Below are 19,658 nucleotides of genomic sequence, written 5' to 3' on the forward strand. Positions count from 1 at the left end.
GCAACGTGGTGGCGCAGTGGGTAGCACCTTTGCCTCACAGCAGGAAGGTTGCTGGTTCGAGCCTCGGCTGGGTCAGTTAGCATTTCTATGTAGAGTTTGTATGTTCTCCTCGTGTTCGTGTGAGTTTCCCCCACAGTCCAAAGACGTGACACAGGTGAATTGGGTAAGCTGAATTGTCTGTAGTGCATGTGTATGAATGTAAAAGTATGGATGTTTGCCAGTGATGGGTTGCGGCTGGAAGGGCATCGGCTGCGTAAAACATGTACTGGATAAGTTAGCGGTTAATTCTGCTGTGGCGACCCCAGATTAAGGGACTAAGTCGAAAAGAAAATGAATGAATAAATCATAAATGCTAAATTTTGTCTTTAAAAAAAGGAATTCGCCTCCTATACAGAGGCTTTAAAAATAATTAACTGTGAGAAGGCTAAAAAACTGTATGATTTGTTTAATGAATAGGTTTTTATTTAACCCTTTTATAAAGTTATAAAGTTAAGCTTCGCACTGTATGTTGATTATTTTTGTTAAGTTAATTTATGCATTATGATTTTTTTATTTTATTTTATGGCTTAGTATTTGATTCGTTGTATATCCAATTTTATCCTTCTTACACTGGCTGACTTTTAGTTTTGTATTGATTTTAAAAGATGACTTTTACAATCCAACCCGCCACAATTCTACCCGCTCTTTAAGATCTCAAAACTCAGGGCTTTTGGTAGTACCTAATAGCAGTCGAGTAAAGAAGGTTGAGCCTTCTCATCCTAAACTCTGGAATAGCCTTCCTGATAAGGTCAGAGACTCAAATACACTCTCCCAATTCAAAACAAGATTAAATACTTTTTTAGTAAAGCATACACTCAGTTCATCACTCAGCAATATGTTACATGAATGTGCTCCACGCATGTTTCTGCATCTCATTTATATACACTATGAACAGCAACTACGCTAATTATTCTCTATAATCTCCATTTCCACCTGGGGATACTCATCCAAGGCCCCCAAAGACTATGCAGTGCCACTGATGCGATCCAAGACCTGTGAAGAGATGATCCCAAGGCTTCTGCAATCCTGGACCAGGCTGTATCCTATGCAGCTGCTGTGGTGGTCATGGAGAAGAGGCATGCGTCTGATTCCTGTTAGACTCCAGGGACAGCAGAGTCTTCGCTGAGGTCCAGCGTTCCCCTGCCTCCAGCACCCAGACTGCAGCTCTGCACAAGGTGTTTGGCCATAGGAGAAATGGTTGTGCCTAACTGAGCCTGGTTTCTCTTCACTTTAGCCAATTGGTGCATTTTTTCCCGTGCCGCTGTCGCCTCTGGCTTGCATGATTTGGGACTTTTAGAGCTGCGAAGCCTATCGATGGATTTGCTCTCCAGTGTTTAGACTCTCAGTATTGAATATTAAACCACACTGAACTGAACTAATCTGAACTGAACTTAAACTCTGAGAACTGGACTGACACTGTTTCATTTCACTGTAATCTTCTATGTAAAGCTGCTTCGACACAAACTACATTGTAAAAGCCAGTCACTGGTAAAAGCGCTATAGAAATAAAGATGAATTGAATTGAAGTGATTATTGGACATTTCTCAGACAGTCTGTGAAAAATTACACTGGAACTGAGTTTGGCTTAAATTTTTAGGATTTTGAAAGGCAAGTAAATAATAAAAAAAGTTCAGCGCAGACCTCCGACCGGCAGATGGCGCAAAGAGCGGCGCTCGCATAGAGTGACACGCTGTCAGCTGCGTCTCTGAGCACACGCGCAAGCAATGACGTGGATTTTCATCCATTGCGATGCGAAATCTGTGAACTCACTGTATTCAGTTACACGTACAGCTCTGCAGTGCGTCTCAACTGTTTCATACCATCTGTAACAAGGTAACAAACTTTTATTCTTAGCAGCTAGTCAGATAAACGCTTTGTGTTGTGGTTTTGAGTCAACTTTATCAACGAATATTCACATACTTAATTCAAGCAGTAACGTTAGAGCTGCAAACTTGCTTTCATCATGATGTGTTAAATTTGTTTACTGATAATGCGCTTTTCTTTAACTTCATGTTCAGTGAGGAACAGCTTATCAACATGAATAAAGTCAAAATTGAAAACATTAAGGACAAAATTGATGGCAACGAGCTGGATTTGAGTCTCAGCAATTTAACAGAAGTGCCAGTCAAGGAGTTGGTGAGTGTGTTTGTTTGTGTGTGTGTGTCCACAGTTTTTGTTCACTTTATCGTTATCAGGATTGTTTTTTTTTTTTTATTTTGCTTACACATGTTTAAAGAAAGTTCTTAGTTTTCTCAATGAGGCAAGACTCGCAGTTATCACCATAATGGTCCAGTTGACTGATTACATTAGGAATAGCAAAAAACTGATGTATTACAAATTTGATAACATGTTATATTCAAATATGTGAACATTTGATGAGTTTTTTTTTATTACTTATTATTTTGATACACATTGGAGTCTGTTGAATTTTTACTCAGAGAACTTGTGAATCTGATTGAGGTAAAGTTGGTTTTATATTCACACATTCGGACGTTCTCCTTAATAATATAATTTCAGAAAAGTATACTTTGCAAATTCTAAATAATGAAATCATATTAGCAGCCAATGACTATCAGAGTACAACAATGTTCACAGTCAAATAAATTGTACTGATGTTGTTTTGAAGTCATACTTGCATGTTTTTTTCAGACCGAATATTTAAAGTACCATGGGAAACAATATTGGGATCATGTCACAAGTTATCACTGAACAAATTTATATATATATATATATATATATATATATATATATATATATATATATATATATATATATATATATATATATATATATATATATTAATATATATATATATATATATATATATATATATATATATATATATATTAATATATATATATATTAATATATATATATATATATATATATATATATATATATATATATATATATATATATATATATATATATATATATATATATATATATATATTTTTTTTTTTTAACAGAATAAAATGTGTATATGTATATAAGCGGGCATACTATGTTTAAACATTCTTTAGTAAAAATCTAAGGAATATGAATAAAAAGGTGAAGTTTGATGCATTTACAGTAAGTGTTGTTGAAGTGGAGTTTTGTGTATTAGTGCAGGCCTTTAAAATATATATTGCAATTAAAATCTACACACAAATAGATAAAGTGGGTGAAAAGGAAGACTTAAAGGGTATGTTGGGTGATAAAAAAATAAATAAAATTAGACACACAGGAAAAAAAAGCTTACATTTCAAAACTGACTAGTGTTTAGACAAGTGTTTAGTGTCTTATCCAGGGGTGTCCAAACTCAGTCCTGGAGGGCCGCTGTCCTGGAGAATTTAGCTCCAACCCTAATCAAACACACCTGAACCTGTTATATACTAGAAACTTCCTGTCAGGTGAGTAGAAACAAGTTGGAGATAAATTTTCCAGGACACTAGCTGCTGTGCAGATGTACAAATCGGCATTTATTGACTGACAGTTTGAGCTACTTACTTATCAGAGTTATGGGTATTGTCGGCCCAACAAATTTTTAGTGATTGAACATTTTTTAGTCTTATGCCTTACCCAGAGTATAAAAATACATATACTATTGGAATGTGAAGAGACTTTCAACCAGCACAACAAAAATGTTTCTTAAGACAATCACCTACTGCACCTGTAACCCTTACCTGTGCCTTGTACTACTGTATATTTATTCATATGCTAAGTATGTGAAAAGAGAACATGAAATTTACAGTGTCAATTTCTGTGCAGGCCGCCTTTCCGAAGGCAACCTTTTTGGATCTGTCCTGTAATAATTTAATTACATTGACTGTAAGTAACTACAAATAAAAAAGCAAAACCTAGTTTGATATACTATTAGCTGTATTTAATGATTTTGTACTGTTTTTCTTACTTCACCAGCCTGAATTCTGTAGCTTGACTCACCTTATCAAAATTGACCTGAACAAGAACCAGCTCGTCTGCTTACCAGAAGAAATCGGACAACTTGTTAATCTCCAGCATCTTGATTTGTACAACAACAAACTAAAAATGCTTCCTATCGGCTTCTCACAGCTCAAGGTATGATCAGGATTCTCATGTCTGTAAACACGCTCTGAAAGATTTTGCTGATTGCTGTTGTATTGATGGTAATTGAAGACTTTGTTGTAGAGTCTGAAATGGCTGGATCTGAAGGATAACCCCTTAGAGCCAACACTGGCCAAGGCAGCAGGCGATTGCTTGGATGAGAAGCAGTGCAGACAGTGTGCATCCAGGGTGAGTGCTGTTACAGTACAGTTTAACTAAGCTAGTTTACTATGAAATCAAAGTTTTGCAACAGTCACAAATGAACAAGTTTTTGTCTATGTTCAGGTTCTCCAGCACATGAAGGTACTGCAGGAAGAAGCAGAAAAGGAACTAGAACGTCGATTACTGAAAGAGAGAGGTATGGAGTGCAAAAACTTAGTTTTGAAAATTCTTTGTAGTTTTCCCCTCTTTATTAGGGCCCAAATGCAATTTTATTAAATCTTTTAGAAACCCTCACGAATTCCATTATATTTATGCTACAGTCAAAATAAAGTATTATTTGTAATTGTTTCTTAAAACAGTGTTTAGAGAAGCGTGTGTGTTTTTTGGTACAATAGTATTACATTTTTGTCTGTTTCTTCATGACAAAACAAACCTTTAGACGCTTGGATTTTTGTGTGCATCATAAGACAATAGTCATATAATAAATGCTAACTCTAAAGATGAGGAAAAATGCTAACTGTGGAGACGAAGTGTTCATGTCCTCAAACATTCTCATTCAAAATGACTCATGCTTCACATGTGCTTCAGTATTTATGTATTAAACAAATCTGCACCATTCCAACAGACTAACAGTTCTGTAAACATAAATATTTTTCAGTTTAATATTCAACCTTTTGAAATTTACACACTTAAGCATTTTTATAGTTCACATAGCAACTAGATCAGGTGTATATCACCACTTTTAATTTATTTATCCAATATTTGTCATGCTATGATATTCTGCATTGTACAGCTAATTCTGTTTGCATACATCATTTTGCATTTAGAACAAATTGTGAGGATTTCTTGGTATTTTATTTTGCATAGTAAAATATGTTTCGGGTTTTACAATGGTTACCGTTTAATTCTCTTAAAGAACAAGAAAAGAAAAAAGAAGCCAAGCAGAGAGAAAAGGAGGCCAGAGAAAAGGAAGCACAGAAGAAGAAAAAAGCAGAAGAAAAAGAGAGGAAGAGAAAGGAGTATCAAGCCCAGGTCGCTGCAGTTGCTGCTCAAGAACAACAGAAAAAGAAGAAAGAAGAGAAGAAAAAGAAAGCGGCACAAAATCAAGGTACATCAGCATTTGAGCTTGAATGTGAATTTAGTTTAATACAAGTTCAACAAACAAGAAGTTAATATTTAGTTTGCATTCGTTTTTATCTGTTTGCCAATGAAAATAGTTCATTAATGTATATCTGAACGATTTACAAGTTTAAAAGAAGTACAACACTGTTTATACACTGTTTGTGGTTGATTCCTAATTGAATGTTAAAATAAGAACATTCAATTGGGATAAACAATATTGTCATTTTAGGATCATTTTTTTGCCACTCATTACATAATGTCAGAATGACAATATAATATTATCACAATGCAAGTACACTCTTCCAAAGAACACATCATATTTTATTCTTAACAAAATTAAATTTATAGTAATTTTGACAACTGAATAGTTTGGCGTTAGAATCATAATGTAAAAAACGCACATCCTAAATAAATAATCATGTTAATAAAAAAAGTGCAAAGTAAAAAAGTAACTGATGCTGCGATATCTGCTACCAGATCTATTCATGTTTTTAACCATAGTGACACTGACACCTCCAAGAGAAATGTTGCAAAATCAGCTTAAATGTTGCTAGAATTGGTTAAATTAATAGGTGATGTGTCGTCATATTGATTATTGTAGCAGGCCTATGAGTGCAGATCATATTCTTGAATTTCTTTACTGTCACTTTATTTTTACTTAATTATAGAGTCCTTGTTGAATATTTTTAAAAACCTGAAAGACCCCTTTTAAATGGTAGCATATGTCAGATTGTCATGTTAATATAAATTTTGTTTCATAGTTAATGTTTTGAGTAAAAGTTTTTCACTTCCTTCACTACAGGTAAAAAGGCAGCTCCAGAATCTGTGCCCAAAGCCAAGCGCTCCATCTGCTCCCTGTTCTTCTCTCTTCTCCTCAAACTCGTCCTCCTGCTTGTCATTGGAGTATCAAGCGTTGTAGCAGTTTGTCAGTTAACAGAACTGAGGAAGGAAGCATTCTGTATCCCGCTCAACGTTCACTTTGAGGAGACGGTGAGGTGGGCTCAGGGTTTGGATGTTGTGCAGCAAGTCATTCAGAAAATGTCTGATCTCAGAACATAAGACTGTCTAAAAAAATTATCCATCCTGCCACCGTTCTGAGCCTCTCAGGTGACGCTTTGGGACCAAGTCACAGACCTGTATGCAGAAATTCCTATGGAATTGTGTTTTCCGTTGCTGCATCTTTTTTAAATATGATAATGATCCATTTGATAACTATGGACCAGTCTGTGAAAAGTCCTGCTTGCGTGTCCAAAACAGGAAAGGAAAATGGACTTTAAGGAACAGTTGATAATGTTTGCAACCTTTGGAGTCTTATGTAATGCTGTTTCACAACATCTTATAATAAAACAGTTGATCGATTTTTTTTTGTTTAATGTGCTACATGTGTTAAATAGATTTTTAAAGGATTATACATTTCTGCAATAACTGACTAGGCAAGTTTACAATGGTACAATCTGCTTAAAAAACATTAAGATTATAAAAGTAATATACAGTTGAAGTCAGATTTATTAGCTGACTCTTATTTCAAGAGTTTAAACTTAGCTGATAATTAATTATAGAGCGTGTTTGGCATACTGTCCTGAGAGAGAGCCCTGAGCTCATAAGATCCTCGAACCCAGGGCTCCCTACCGTTTGCAGGGCAAGAGGGGGGTTAGAGCTCAGGTAGGTCTTGAACTCCCCTGCTTATTTATGGCTAATGACAAATTAGGGATAGGTATGGAGAGATATACTGATGATTAAGAGCTCATCTATGGTGCCAAATTGATTTGTTCAATTCACCTATGTCGCATGTCTTTGGAGTGTGGGAGGAAATCAGGAAAAACCCGCTTGAGCATGGGGAGAAAATGTAATCTTCCCAAAGAAACGTTGACTGGCATGGTAAGGACTTGAACAAGTGAAATTCTTGCTGTGAGACAACAGTGCTAACCACAGGTTGCTGTGCTGAAACTTCAAAAATAGAGAGGAGGAATAGGTGTGGAAGGGTGGATTCTTCAGGATGGAAATAACTGAGGTAAAAACTCTGGTCATTTATAGTGAGTTGGGAATCATCCTATTGGTGAATCATGCGTTAGCTAATGCGGGACCAGCCATGATCAATCATAAGCACGTGATCCTCTCGAAATTAGTTCATAAATGAACTTAACAGAGAGAAGAATATTTTTCAACACATTTCTAAACAGAATAATTTTAATAACTGATTTCTTTTATCTTGACAGTGCATTATATTTTACTGGATATTTTCAAGATACTAGTATTCAGCCTTAAGTGCCTAAAAGGCTTAATTAGGTAATTAGCATAACTTGGCAAGTCATTGCATACTGCTGTGGTCACACTTCAGTTTGCGCATGCAAAATTCTGCTGTACGGTGCTGCGAAATGGTGTGGAATTGAACAAGATGATTAGACATTTAATAAGGCAAGTGACTGGTCCATGATTTAAATTTCAGCCCAGAGGTCATGTTTTGATCTTCGATTGGTCTCAAGCAATCATGTGATGCGCTTTCGCAGGTCAGAGTTCAACAAGCTTGAACTTGCACAAGCTCGCGTTTACGGTCCGACGCATTCTATAAAGAAAAAAGTGCAGCGTGACCACAGCTCAATGATGGTTTGTTCTGTAGAGAAAATATATATTTTGCTTTATTCTAGCCAAAATAAAACAGGACATTCACCAGAAGATTTTTTTTAATAGAAAATAATGCGGAAAATTAATAAATATTTTATATTTTTAAAATAATTCGCCAGAGGGAGAATAATTTTCACCTTAAACATATTAAATGTAATATTTGTATTAATGGCCCAAAAATTTACTTTCAATACTATTTTTTTGTTTCTTGTTGAATGACAAATGCCAAAAATAACTGACAAAAGACACATTGTTGAATTAGTATCTTGTCTATATTCACAAGGAACTACAATTATACTATACACAACAAAATATGACAAATATAATTTACTTCTTCTTTTAAAACAACATGCAGTAACATATAAACAGTTTGTTTTTGTTTACAGTACGGTTTCTTGATTTCCATGCCTTAAGAGGTTAAAATCACAATACGACAACAATAATAATACAGTATTTCATGTATGGATTTGCTGAAATCACATATTAAGTCTGAATTAGAAAGATTCAGAAATATTTTCCACACATATAAGAATGTGCTTTTAATTAAAAGATGTGACCTGCTAGAGGTCTTTCAGCCTTTTTTGACACAGTGTGTGAATAATATAATATTGAGATGCACCATAAGGCTTTTTTTTCTTCTTGTCACAGTCTTCCACAAACCTGTAACCATTTCTATTTTGAGGCTGTTTCTTCACAGGGATAATGGTGTGAATGTGGCCTGTCTGCTGTCGCGGGTCTTCCCATACTCCCTCTGCAGCATGAAGTCCATGTTTCCAAACACGTGCTTGTGCAAAGCCTCGTTCACAGTGACACCAAGCGTGACCTCCTGAAACACTTCACTGATGGAGAGCTGAAGAGAAATCATATTATATAGAATGCATATTTAAAGGTAAAAGTGTGAATGTTTTTATTTATGACTTTTACAAAAGTATTGATTATTTTCCCCCACCCTAAACAAAATTGTCAGATATTTCTGAAATATAATTTTTTTCTATTTGTGTACATTTTAAAATGTCATTCATTCCTGTGATTTAAAGCTGTATTATAATCACCTGTATTTTAGTCAAGGGTTGTAGTTTAGTGGAAGAGTTGTAACTGATCACAGTTGATCCATGATTCATACGGATCACAACTGGCTGTTCGGAGAACACTTAACCCGCAAATTAATACATTTATTTTTTACTTGTAGATTAATCTTAAATTTCTAACGATCATAGAGAGATCGCCTCTCGCGTCATTCAAATCACATGTATAAAAGCATGTAGGCTTTTCTGTAAAATATAATGATGATGGAAGAAGTTGGGGTAGGTTATTCGAGATGTGGTGGGTTTCTTGGGTTATTAAAGGTGTTTTCTGTGATTACTTGTTTAGCCTGCATTTATGCATTCATTGTAAGCCACACGATTAATCATTAAAAGTTGGGGATCTCAACATCCACACAACATAAATTATAAATGTTGATTTGCATAATTTTATTAATCCTTCCAATCTGTGTTTGAAAAATGCAAAAAAAAAAAAAAAAAAAAAAACAGTCAAATAACACAGAAATACTGGCACAAAAGAAAATTTTTGTATTTATTGTTATTATTTGTACAAAATTATTGTACACATTTTGTTAGATTAATAATAAATGATAATAAATAATAATAATAATAATAATAAATGGAAAGCAAATTACATGTCTCTTCTTTTTGGCTGATCGGAAAAATGGTCTGAATTGTGACCAAAAAAAACCCCATAATGTTATCCGAACCGTGAGATTTGTGATCCATTACACCACTTGAATTTGGTGGAAAATTGTCCTTTACAAATCATTTTAATACAGAGATTACATGCTTAAAAACATTTTATTTTCATTCATTCATTTTCTTTTTGGCTTAGTCTCTTTGTTAATCCGGGGTCGCCACAGCGGAATGAACCGGCAACTTATCCAGCATGTTTTTACACAGCAGATGCCCTTCCAGCTGCAACCCATCTCTGGGAAACATGTATATACTACACCATTTTACGCTATAAATAATATTGCACTTATTTATAATATCAGAAATGGCATTTATAATGCAACTTATAATAAAAAATGCATGACTAAGTCAAAAATGTTTTAATGTCTGCTGTATATTCATCTTTGCCATCATAGCAAAAATAAAATACATTTAAAAAATCTAATAATATAAAAAAAAACAATTAAAAAAATAATAAATTGTACATTACACTATGCAATATTACTATTTAAAATATTAGTAAAAGCTTTTTCAAAAATGGTTTAATGCCTGCTGTAAATTCTTCTTAGAAATTTTGCAATATTACTATTTTAACCATTTTAAATGCTCCTTTAATGAGCTTAAAATACTTTTAAAAATATTATCATTTATCTATGTAAAAAAAAATTCAGTGCTTGAAAATTCTCTGAAATGTTTAATGCATGTACTTTTACAAGCTTGTTTTTATCAAAGGAAAGTTTTACAATGCAATCGATTCATTCTCACCTCTTTGAAGTGGAATTTCTTAAACATGGCGATGCTGATTTTGTTATCCAAACCAATCTTAACTTCAAATTTCCGAATTCCAAGTTTATGGATGCCTGTTAAGGAAAATCACAAAATACACTGTACATCTACACAGTATAACAATAATAATAATAACAAAAGAGAAAATGAAGAAATCTTTAATAATTAGCCTCATCCTACCATAGCACATCATCATGCGTGTTACTTCTTTGCCAATTCCCTTTCCTCTGTAGCAGGGCACTAAAGCAATTAATAACCGTTACTGACAGACTCCAGTTAATATACATGAACTAAAATCTACAGCAAACTCTATAACCTGCAATCATAATCTCCAGTTCAGCCAGGGAAGGATCGCTGGGGTCCGTCAGGAAAATGTTAACATCTCCCACCATGCACTCCTGCTCCGGGACACTCGCATCTGCCCATTTCTGTTTATCCAAGATGATGAAAGTGCACTCTGTGGGAGAAAAACAATCAAATATTAATACACTAGAAACAGATTAGTGTAAATACTGTTCGAATGCCAAAAACAGGAGGTAAAGTGAGCTGTTGTTCTAATACAGTCCTGTAATGTACACCAAAAACAAAATACAAATTTAAATGATTTTTTTTTTATATCTAAGCAATCACAAAAATAAACCGTATTCTTTTCAAATCATTTAGCATAGATAAATGCATTTTAAAAATTGTTTGTTAAATTTGATACGTTTGTTTATTATAATATGACCGGGTTAGCTTGATTGGATGATAACTTGTTAGATATTAGAGCACAACCCATATAGAAATCTGCCACTTAGAAATATATGCAATTTACATATATGACGTACAAGTTCATATTTGGATTTCACATATATAAAATGTTAAATCTTCAAAATATATTTAAAAATATTGCAAAGATGTCCGTTAACATTTTTATTATGAATCAAACTTATATTTTTGAAAATTATATATATATATATATATATATATATATATATATATATATATATATATATATATATATATATATATATATATATCTCAATATTTCAATTTCTCTGTATCAATATTTCAATTTCTCTGTGAACATAGACAAGAATTTTTGGTGCATTTAAACAAACAGTTTTATTAAATGGTTACATCCATTAAAATAGGAGTTTAGTCACTTAACATCTTGAGGAATAAAAAGATAACTTTTTGGACTGGGATCTTAAATTTTCTTGTTAGATTTGTTCCAGTTTTGGTGTTGGTACTGACAAATCTAATGTACACTCACTGCCCACTTTATTAGCTATACCTTACTAGTACCAGGTTGGACCTGTTTGCCTTTAGAACTGCCTTAATCTTTTGTGGCCAAGATTCAACAAGGTACTGGAAATATTCTCCAGAGATTTTGGGCCATTTTGACATGCCAGCATCATGCAGTCGCTGGAGATTTGTCGGCTGCACATTCATTATGCAAATCTCCCGTTCCACCACATCCCAAAGGTGCTCTCTCTATTGAATTGAGTTCGGGTGACTGTGGAGGCCATTTGAGTACAGTAAACTAATTGTCATGTTCAAGAAACTAGTCTGAGATTATTCACGCTTTATGCCATAACGTGTTATTCAGCTGGAAGTAGGCATCAGAAATGGTTATAAAGGGATGGACATGGTCAGTAACAATACTCAGGTAGGCTGTGGCATTGACACGATGCTCAATTGTTATTAAATATACCCCACTATAACACCACCAGCCTGAACTGTTGATACAAGGCAGGATGGATCCATGCTGTTGACGCCAAATTCTGACCCTACCATCCGAATGTCTGTTTTTCCAATTGTCTATTGTCCAATTTTGGTGAGCCTGTGCGAATTGTAGCCTCAGTTTCCTAATTTTAGCTGACAGGAGTGGCACCTAGTTAGGTCTTCTGCTGCTGTAGCCCATCTGCCGCAAGGTTCGACATGTTGTGTGTTCAGAGATGCTCTTCTGCAGACCTCGATTGTAACATGTGGTTATTTGAGTTTCAGTTGACTTTCTATCAGCTGAAACCAGTCTGGCCATTTTCCTTTGACGTCAACAAGCCATTTGTGCCCACAGAACTGCCACTCATTGGATATCATCTCTTATTTTGGGACCATTCTCTGTAAACCCTATAGATGGTTGTGCATGAAAATCCCAGTAGATCAGCAGTTTCTGAAATACTCAGACCACGCCATGTTCAAAGTGTCTTAAACCACCTTTCTTCCCCATTCTGATGCTCGGTTTGAACTTCAGCAGATCATCTTGACCATGTCTACACTGAGTTGCTGCCACGTGATTGCCTGATTAGAAATGTGTGTTAAGGAGTTTTACAGATGTACCTAATAAAGTGGCTAGTGAGTATACACACAAATATATTGTTGTAATATATTATCTTATAGAAAATATTTATTTTAAAATTAGATCTGTGAGGTTGAGATAATCATTTGTGCTGAGCACTGTATATGTGCATATCTGTAATTCCAATGGTTAGAATAAATAAATATGTAAACGGCCATTTTCACAACATTTCGGATCCTAATAAACTTGTATGTCACATATGTAAATAGCATATTTTAACCATATGTCTGATTTATGTGAGGAAATGTACTCTCACACAACGTATACAGAGGTATGGTGTAAAATGCTCACTGTCATCATCTTCTCTCCAGCTCGTCTGCATGTCATACTCCTGCTCCAGAGTCAGCGGCTCTGATGCGGTCAGCTTCTGCAGGTCAGGAGAGCACATCCACTGATGATACCTGAAAAGAGGAGTCAAATGAGGCTAAAATGCACTGAGACCCCAACATAATAATAATGAAACACTTAACAATACCTGGGAACATGTTCTGCGTTGTAAGGAACCAAAACAACCTTCTCCCCCTCCAGTAGCGTATCTTCATTTATCCTCATTATAAGCAGCCTGTAAAATAAAGTGTGTAAACAAGCACAACTAGGTATTCAAATTAGCAGTTTAGCATTTTGGTCAGCGTCATACCTTGAATTCAGAATTGAATATAGAACGGTCGCTCAAATAATGTCCATTTGTTTAATTTAAGTGCATGTTCGGTGTTTCACACTACATAGATTGTATTGCGATCTTGCGAGTTTCAATACAACTCGCATAAACTGCGGCGCGTGTGAAAGACGTCATCAGCATGCGTGGAAAATGTTGCGAGTTTTTATTCTGGAACACAAGAGGGCGGAAGACCACAGCTTTTTCACGGGAAGAGTTTGAAATGACTTCAGTCGAATTTGCTGTTTGTAGTCAATTGAATTATGAAATTCATTATCATTTTTCTGTGTTGGACAATCATTTATGCTGACTATACTGTAAAACGTACACCACAGTATATGAGAATATGGCAAATTATGTTCATATTCGCTTAAATAACATCTAATCATTAATTTTCTGTCATTTTTAATGAACAAAATACAGCTCCTTGTGCCATCATCGTCCAGGAAGTGACAGCATTTTGGAGGAAAAACAGCAGCAGAAGTGAGTATTAGCAACGTTCCTTTGGTATTAGCAATGGTTAATTGATTTGCATGCTATTTTTATATTTGTTGCCTTTACCACTTAATTTGTATTTCAAAAATGTTAGGGAAACATTCCCATTTTAAAATTTGCTTCGTTTTTATCTCCCCTAAACACAAACCAATCAACCAACGTGAACAACATTGCTTAACTTACATCAAATATTTCTTAATAAAGTTTTAAAGACGCATACATTTAACATTTATAGTGATTTAGTTGCATTTTTGTGCAGTCCTTTCATAATTTTTCTCCCTCATGTTGTTCTTATGTTTTTTCTTCTTCGACAAAACACAGAAGTAGTTACTGTTTTGCAGCCCTCTTAATTAAATTATGAAATTCAATATTTTTTTATGTTGGACAATCAGTTATGCTAACTATACCTATTCTGTAAAACGCACACCACAGTATATGGGAATATGGCAAAATATGTTCATAGTCACTTAGAAATATTTGCCAATCATTTATTTTCTGTCATTGTATATCTTTAATGAACAAAATACAGCTTATAAAGCCATCATCGTCTTGGAAGTGACAGAAATTTGGAGGAAAAACAGCAGCAGTAGTGAATATTAACAAGATTCCTTTGGTATTAGCAACGATTAATTGATTTGTGAACTTTTTTTTATAGCTATTTGTTGCCTTTGTTACTTGCTAGTTTGTATTTTAAAAATGTGATGGAAACATTCCCATTTGAAAACATGCTTAAATAAACATCTTTCCTAAACACAAACCAATCAACCAACAGTTCAATTGGATGATTTATTTTTAAACGTGAACTAATTTGGTAAGTAATTTACATTAAATATTTAATGAAGTTCGCATACATTTATTTAGTTACATTTTTGTGCAGTCCTGTCATATTTTCTCTCCCTCGTGTTGCTCTCGTGTTTTTTTTTCACAAACACAGAAGTAGTCTTATATGAGATTTCAGAAATGAGAAAAGTGATTAAAAAGTTTTCATAAAAGTTTCACATTCTCTGAAGTTATTGTTTTCAAATCTCGCATATTCAGTCATAATTGGCTGAACTGATTTGGAACAATTAAGCCTGTGCTATCTTCTCCTCTGGTGTGGTGCAAACAGAACCTCATGAATTTATGTAACCTGGCTTTTTTGTTGTTGTTGCAATATTATTGATATCAACATCACTGGTTATTGCATGTATCATAGATGGACTAGACTAATATATATTGCATGCAGTATTTTATAGGCATATGATTAGACCAAAAATGTTTTCAGATGTTTTTATATTTATTTGTTTAATTTCTTATAAAAAAACATAAGAGAGACCTCAACAATCTTAAAATAGTTGTTTAGGGATATTTGAATGTAGTGTTAAATATTTTTAATGTGTTAAAGTTGTTAAATGCTAGCTTCTTTCATTTTAAAGATTTAAAACAATAATAGTTATTGTTTATTAATAATAATCATTTATTTATTCATTCATTTATTTACTTTTCAGCTTAGTTCCTTTATTAATCAGGGGTCACCACAGCGGAATGAACCACCAACTTATCCAGCATATGTTTTACGCAGCGGATGAAACCCATCACTGGGAAACACCCATACACTCTCATACACAAAAATAATCTATGGACAATTTAGCCTACCCAATTAACATTTGACTTTGGACTTGTGGGGGAAACCAGAGCACCCAGAGGATACCCATGCCAACATGGGGAGAACATGCAAACTCCACACAGAAGTGCCAACTGACACAGCTGAGGCTCGAACCAGCGATTGTGCTACCCACTGCGCCACTGTGATGCCCTATTAATAATCAGTAATAATTAATAAAAATAAAAGTATTCCCTGTTGGTCTTCACGGTGGCTCAGTAGTTAGCACTGTTGCCTCACAGCAAGAAGGTCGCTGGTTCGAGTTTTGGCTGGACTAGTTGGTATTTCTGTGTGGAGTTTACAAGTTCTCTCCTTGTTTGTTTATGTTTCCTTATGTGAAGGTGTGTAAATGTGAGAGTGTATGTGAGTTTCCCAGTACTGGGTTGCGGCTGTATCCACTGCGTAAACATATGCTGGAATAGTTGGCGGTTTATTTTGTTTTGGTGACCCCTGACAAATAAGAGACTAAGCCGAAGGAAAATGAATGAATGAAAAGTATTTCTTTAAAAGTTTTTGTATACCGTTTTAAATACCTTCTTCAAAGCTCTCATTAATTAGAATAGTTTTGGTAACTTTGGTAACTAATTCTGATCATTTTGATAACTTATTAAGTTTAAAAATGCTTTATGTTATTTATTTTTTACTATTGTAAACATAACCACATATACTGCATATACAGTGCTCAGCATTATTAGGTGCTGCCCATTTTGAAAATTTATATTTTTATCAATTTCTCTGTAAATATGGGTAATATATACATGGTGCATTTAATCAAAATAGATTTATTAAACGGATATATTTATTAAAATAGTATTTTAGTGGCCAAAAATATTTAGAAATTGAAAGATAAAACAATCCAATTAAGCAAATTATTGCAAAAATAAAAAATAATTACAACCAACAAAATTTCAACCAAAATGTTCAATATTTTTACTTCTCTTGATTTTTCCTCTTTTTCAAATTTATATTTAGTATTTTTCTTGAATGTTTTGGACTGTAATCATAAGTCATTTTGTTAGATAAGCTCCAGATTTGTCTTCAGTACTTACTAATCTAATAAAATGCACAAATATAACATTGTATAGCTTCCTACTGTAAATATGAATTTAAAAGATACATTTCTGAGGGCACACAAATTATTACAATTGTATTTACCAGTTTAAAAACTGAAAAGATCAAAATAATATTAATATATATTATTACTAATAATTAACTTTAAAAAATGTTGAATTGAATACTATTTATACTAATATTTTTATCATTTGAATAGTTACTTTATAGTTAATATATAAAATAATGAATAAATTAATAAAAACACAAGTATACAATATGAAATGTTTTAAACAAGATCATTAGGACTAGTATCTCTCCTGTTCATTAGATTTTGGCTAATCAAACTACCTACTAACTAACAACTTTACAAATCTTCCCAGTTTTTTATTCTACACTAGTTCTTCTACATGGCACTATTTAGTCCCATGATCACTTTTCCATTGGGATCTTTCTGTGGTATAATAAGGCAGCAGGGCAGGCAGTGTTGGTGTCTGGCTTCATTTTGAAAAGGCCAGTTTGTCATGTACCTGAGCGAACAGTGCAGGTCTCTTCTTAAAGTGACCGGTTCATCCGATGTATTTCCCTTTACTCCGTCTGAAGTGACGAGTGGCGTGTTTGGCCCTCATGTTTCTGTCATCGGCCTCATGCCAGTCATCAGTGATGAGCCATCACTCAGTGCTAATGAAAGGGATTCATTCAGCTCACACGCCATCTTTCCTCTTCTCTAAAATTAGTCTAATGGAGTCCCCATCGGCCTGCCTTCCTCTGCGGTAATGAATTAAGTGACAGTGAAGAGGCCATAAGTACGAGGTCCTGCGGGAGCCGCCTGTGAAATAGACGCTCAAGTGGACAACACCATCCATCTCTCTCTCATCGCTCTCAGCGTGCCTGGAGATACAAATAAACACAGAGAAAAGATGGCTGACAGGTCAACTGTTGAGTTTAAAAGGAGCCAGGGGAAAGACTGAAATTTGCGATAGGTACCATTTAAATATCCAAAAACCACTAAGACATTGTTATATGCATTGTCTGACAAAAGTCTTGTTGCCTATCCAAATTTTAGGAACAACAAATAATAACTTCTAGTTGATCATTTGGTATCAGAAGTGGCTTATAGTAAAGGAAAAGGCCTCTACGCTACTCTTATTTAACAAAAAAAATAAAGTATCTAACTAATAAACTAAAAACAGCTCTATCCTGCTAAAGAATTTGTTTTTATCCTGCTAAAGAACATGGTTGAAAAATGTTCATGTCTGGTGACTGGGCTGGCCAATCCTGGAGCACCCTGACTCACTTTGCTTTCAAGAACTTTGATGTGGAGGCTGAACTGTGAGGAGCAGCACTATCCTGCTGAAGAATTTACTCTTTCCTGTGGTTTGTAATGTAATGGGCCGCACAAATGTCTTGATACCTCAGGCTGTTGATGTTGTCATCCACTCTGCAGGTCTCTTGTACACCCCCATACGGAATGTAACCCCAAATCGTGTTTTTTTTTAACCCTCCTGTTTCCCTAAAATCTGCTAACATCTTTTGTCCTCTGGGGTCAATTTGACCCCAGCAATTTAAAACCTCCAGAATATGTTTTTTAGTGCCAGGTAATTCATGTCTTTGTTGACTACTTAACAACACTCTGAAATACACCTACCACTCCCCACTTCCCACTCCCAACCCCCCACTACCTGGTCCTTATACATACAGATTACCTATTGCATTACTATAGATAAATTTACTAATCAGCATGAAAACTCACTTTTTTTTTCACCTAAAAAGTATATATATTTGTTGTTTTATAAGTTTTGTACATTTATTGGTATATATTTTTGTTATTTATTAGATATGAGGACTGGAACACAAATATGTATGTTGTCAATTTGACATCAAGAAAAACAAACATGGTTTGCTGGGCATGTATTGTCTAAAAGGACAGCAACTACGAAAATGAAATCACACATTCATCCACAGTGATGTGGGGGCCTGGATTGTAAAGAAAGGGCAATCGCTGAAACCTCTTGTCCCATTCAACACTGGAAATATGAAAGTTCTCACAAAAATTTGGGTTTTCCCCTCCACCACGGCATGGGAAATATCAAAGTTTTCATGAGAATTAAGATTCCCCCTACCCTCATGTCATGTGAACTGTCAGTGGTTCTCGCAGTACTCCAGGTATAGTTGTGTTAGCTTTTTTATTTTTATTATACTTAACATATACAATTTTTGTGCATACTATAAAATCATAGCATGTTATAGTGACCTCAATATCACCCAAAACAAATATGTGTATTTTTTTATTTTAGATTTCTTATGTTTTATACAGCTTTTATACAACGTTTGCACAACGTTTCCAAGAAGCATGTTTTTCGACTCGTAAAATGTAGCAAAACACTGGATTGAGCTTGAATGTACCCTTGATTTACCTTCAGGCCGGTGATGGTCTAGCCAATACCATTATAACCATACTTGGTAGGTGGCACATAAAATAAATTACATTCATTACACCTCTTAAGGATATCGATAATGCATACTATTATCCCGATAAAGATTTTTTATTGTTATTTTTTATGTTTATTTTATTGATTTTTTAAGTTTTTTATTGTGCAGGCCTAATTTTTGCATGCAAAAAACTAACATTATGGGATTATTTCTGTAATGTTTCCTAATGAACCTTCATTATGCAATTTCAGATTTACTGTAATTTTTAAATTCCAACAAGTAAAGATTTTTGTTTAACAATTAATTACAGCTTGTAAACTGGGAATTTTCAGGAAACTGACTTGTTTGTATGACCGATGCAGATTAATTCTGCATGGATTTTGAAATTTAGGTAGCTAACACAACATTTCTAAATAGAAATTTATGTCATCAACTAAATTTGTTTGATCAGTTCTGCATTTCGTGGTATATTATTTGTAAATAATTTTAAATTGTGAAATTTAATATTATTGTTATGTGAAAAAA

The 19,658-nt window shown here is 34.2% G+C and overlaps 2 protein-coding genes and 1 long non-coding RNA gene across 12 annotated transcripts in view; 2 read left to right on the top strand and 1 right to left on the bottom strand.

The window, feature by feature from the left end:
• The first annotated feature begins 1,800 nt into the window (after positions 1 to 1,800).
• On the top strand, positions 1,801 to 6,747 carry lrrc59 (leucine rich repeat containing 59). The gene is given in 8 exon segments (NM_212932.1): positions 1,801 to 1,872; positions 2,058 to 2,175; positions 3,790 to 3,849; positions 3,940 to 4,098; positions 4,189 to 4,293; positions 4,390 to 4,462; positions 5,183 to 5,374; positions 6,191 to 6,747. Coding segments are annotated over 7 exon segments (945 nt in total). The 5' UTR covers positions 1,801 to 1,872; positions 2,058 to 2,076; the 3' UTR covers positions 6,448 to 6,747.
• Positions 6,748 to 8,053: 1,306 nt separating this feature from the next.
• Positions 8,054 to 13,665, bottom strand: nat9 (N-acetyltransferase 9). The gene is given in 7 exon segments (NM_001328002.1): positions 8,054 to 8,860; positions 10,497 to 10,591; positions 10,698 to 10,757; positions 10,834 to 10,974; positions 13,150 to 13,259; positions 13,334 to 13,420; positions 13,496 to 13,665. Coding segments are annotated over 6 exon segments (642 nt in total). The 5' UTR covers positions 13,411 to 13,420; positions 13,496 to 13,665; the 3' UTR covers positions 8,054 to 8,701.
• LOC137490454 (uncharacterized) overlaps positions 13,666 to 19,658 on the top strand; it is an 84,991-nt gene continuing 78,998 nt past the window's right edge. For 6 of the 10 annotated variants that reach the window (XR_015504301.1, XR_015504302.1, XR_015504300.1 and 3 more), the window contains exon 1: positions 13,859 to 13,996. This is a non-coding gene — a long non-coding RNA (uncharacterized LOC137490454). Of the gene's footprint in view, positions 13,831 to 13,858; positions 13,997 to 19,658 lie in introns of those variants that run through there. The other 4 variants (XR_015504298.1, XR_015504299.1, XR_015504295.1 and 1 more) reach the window with 2 other exon arrangements.

This window comes from Danio rerio, chromosome 12 (genome assembly GCF_052040795.2).
Source record: "Danio rerio strain M-AB ecotype USA chromosome 12, GRCz13ab, whole genome shotgun sequence".
NCBI classification, from domain to species: domain Eukaryota; kingdom Metazoa; phylum Chordata; class Actinopteri; order Cypriniformes; family Danionidae; genus Danio; species Danio rerio.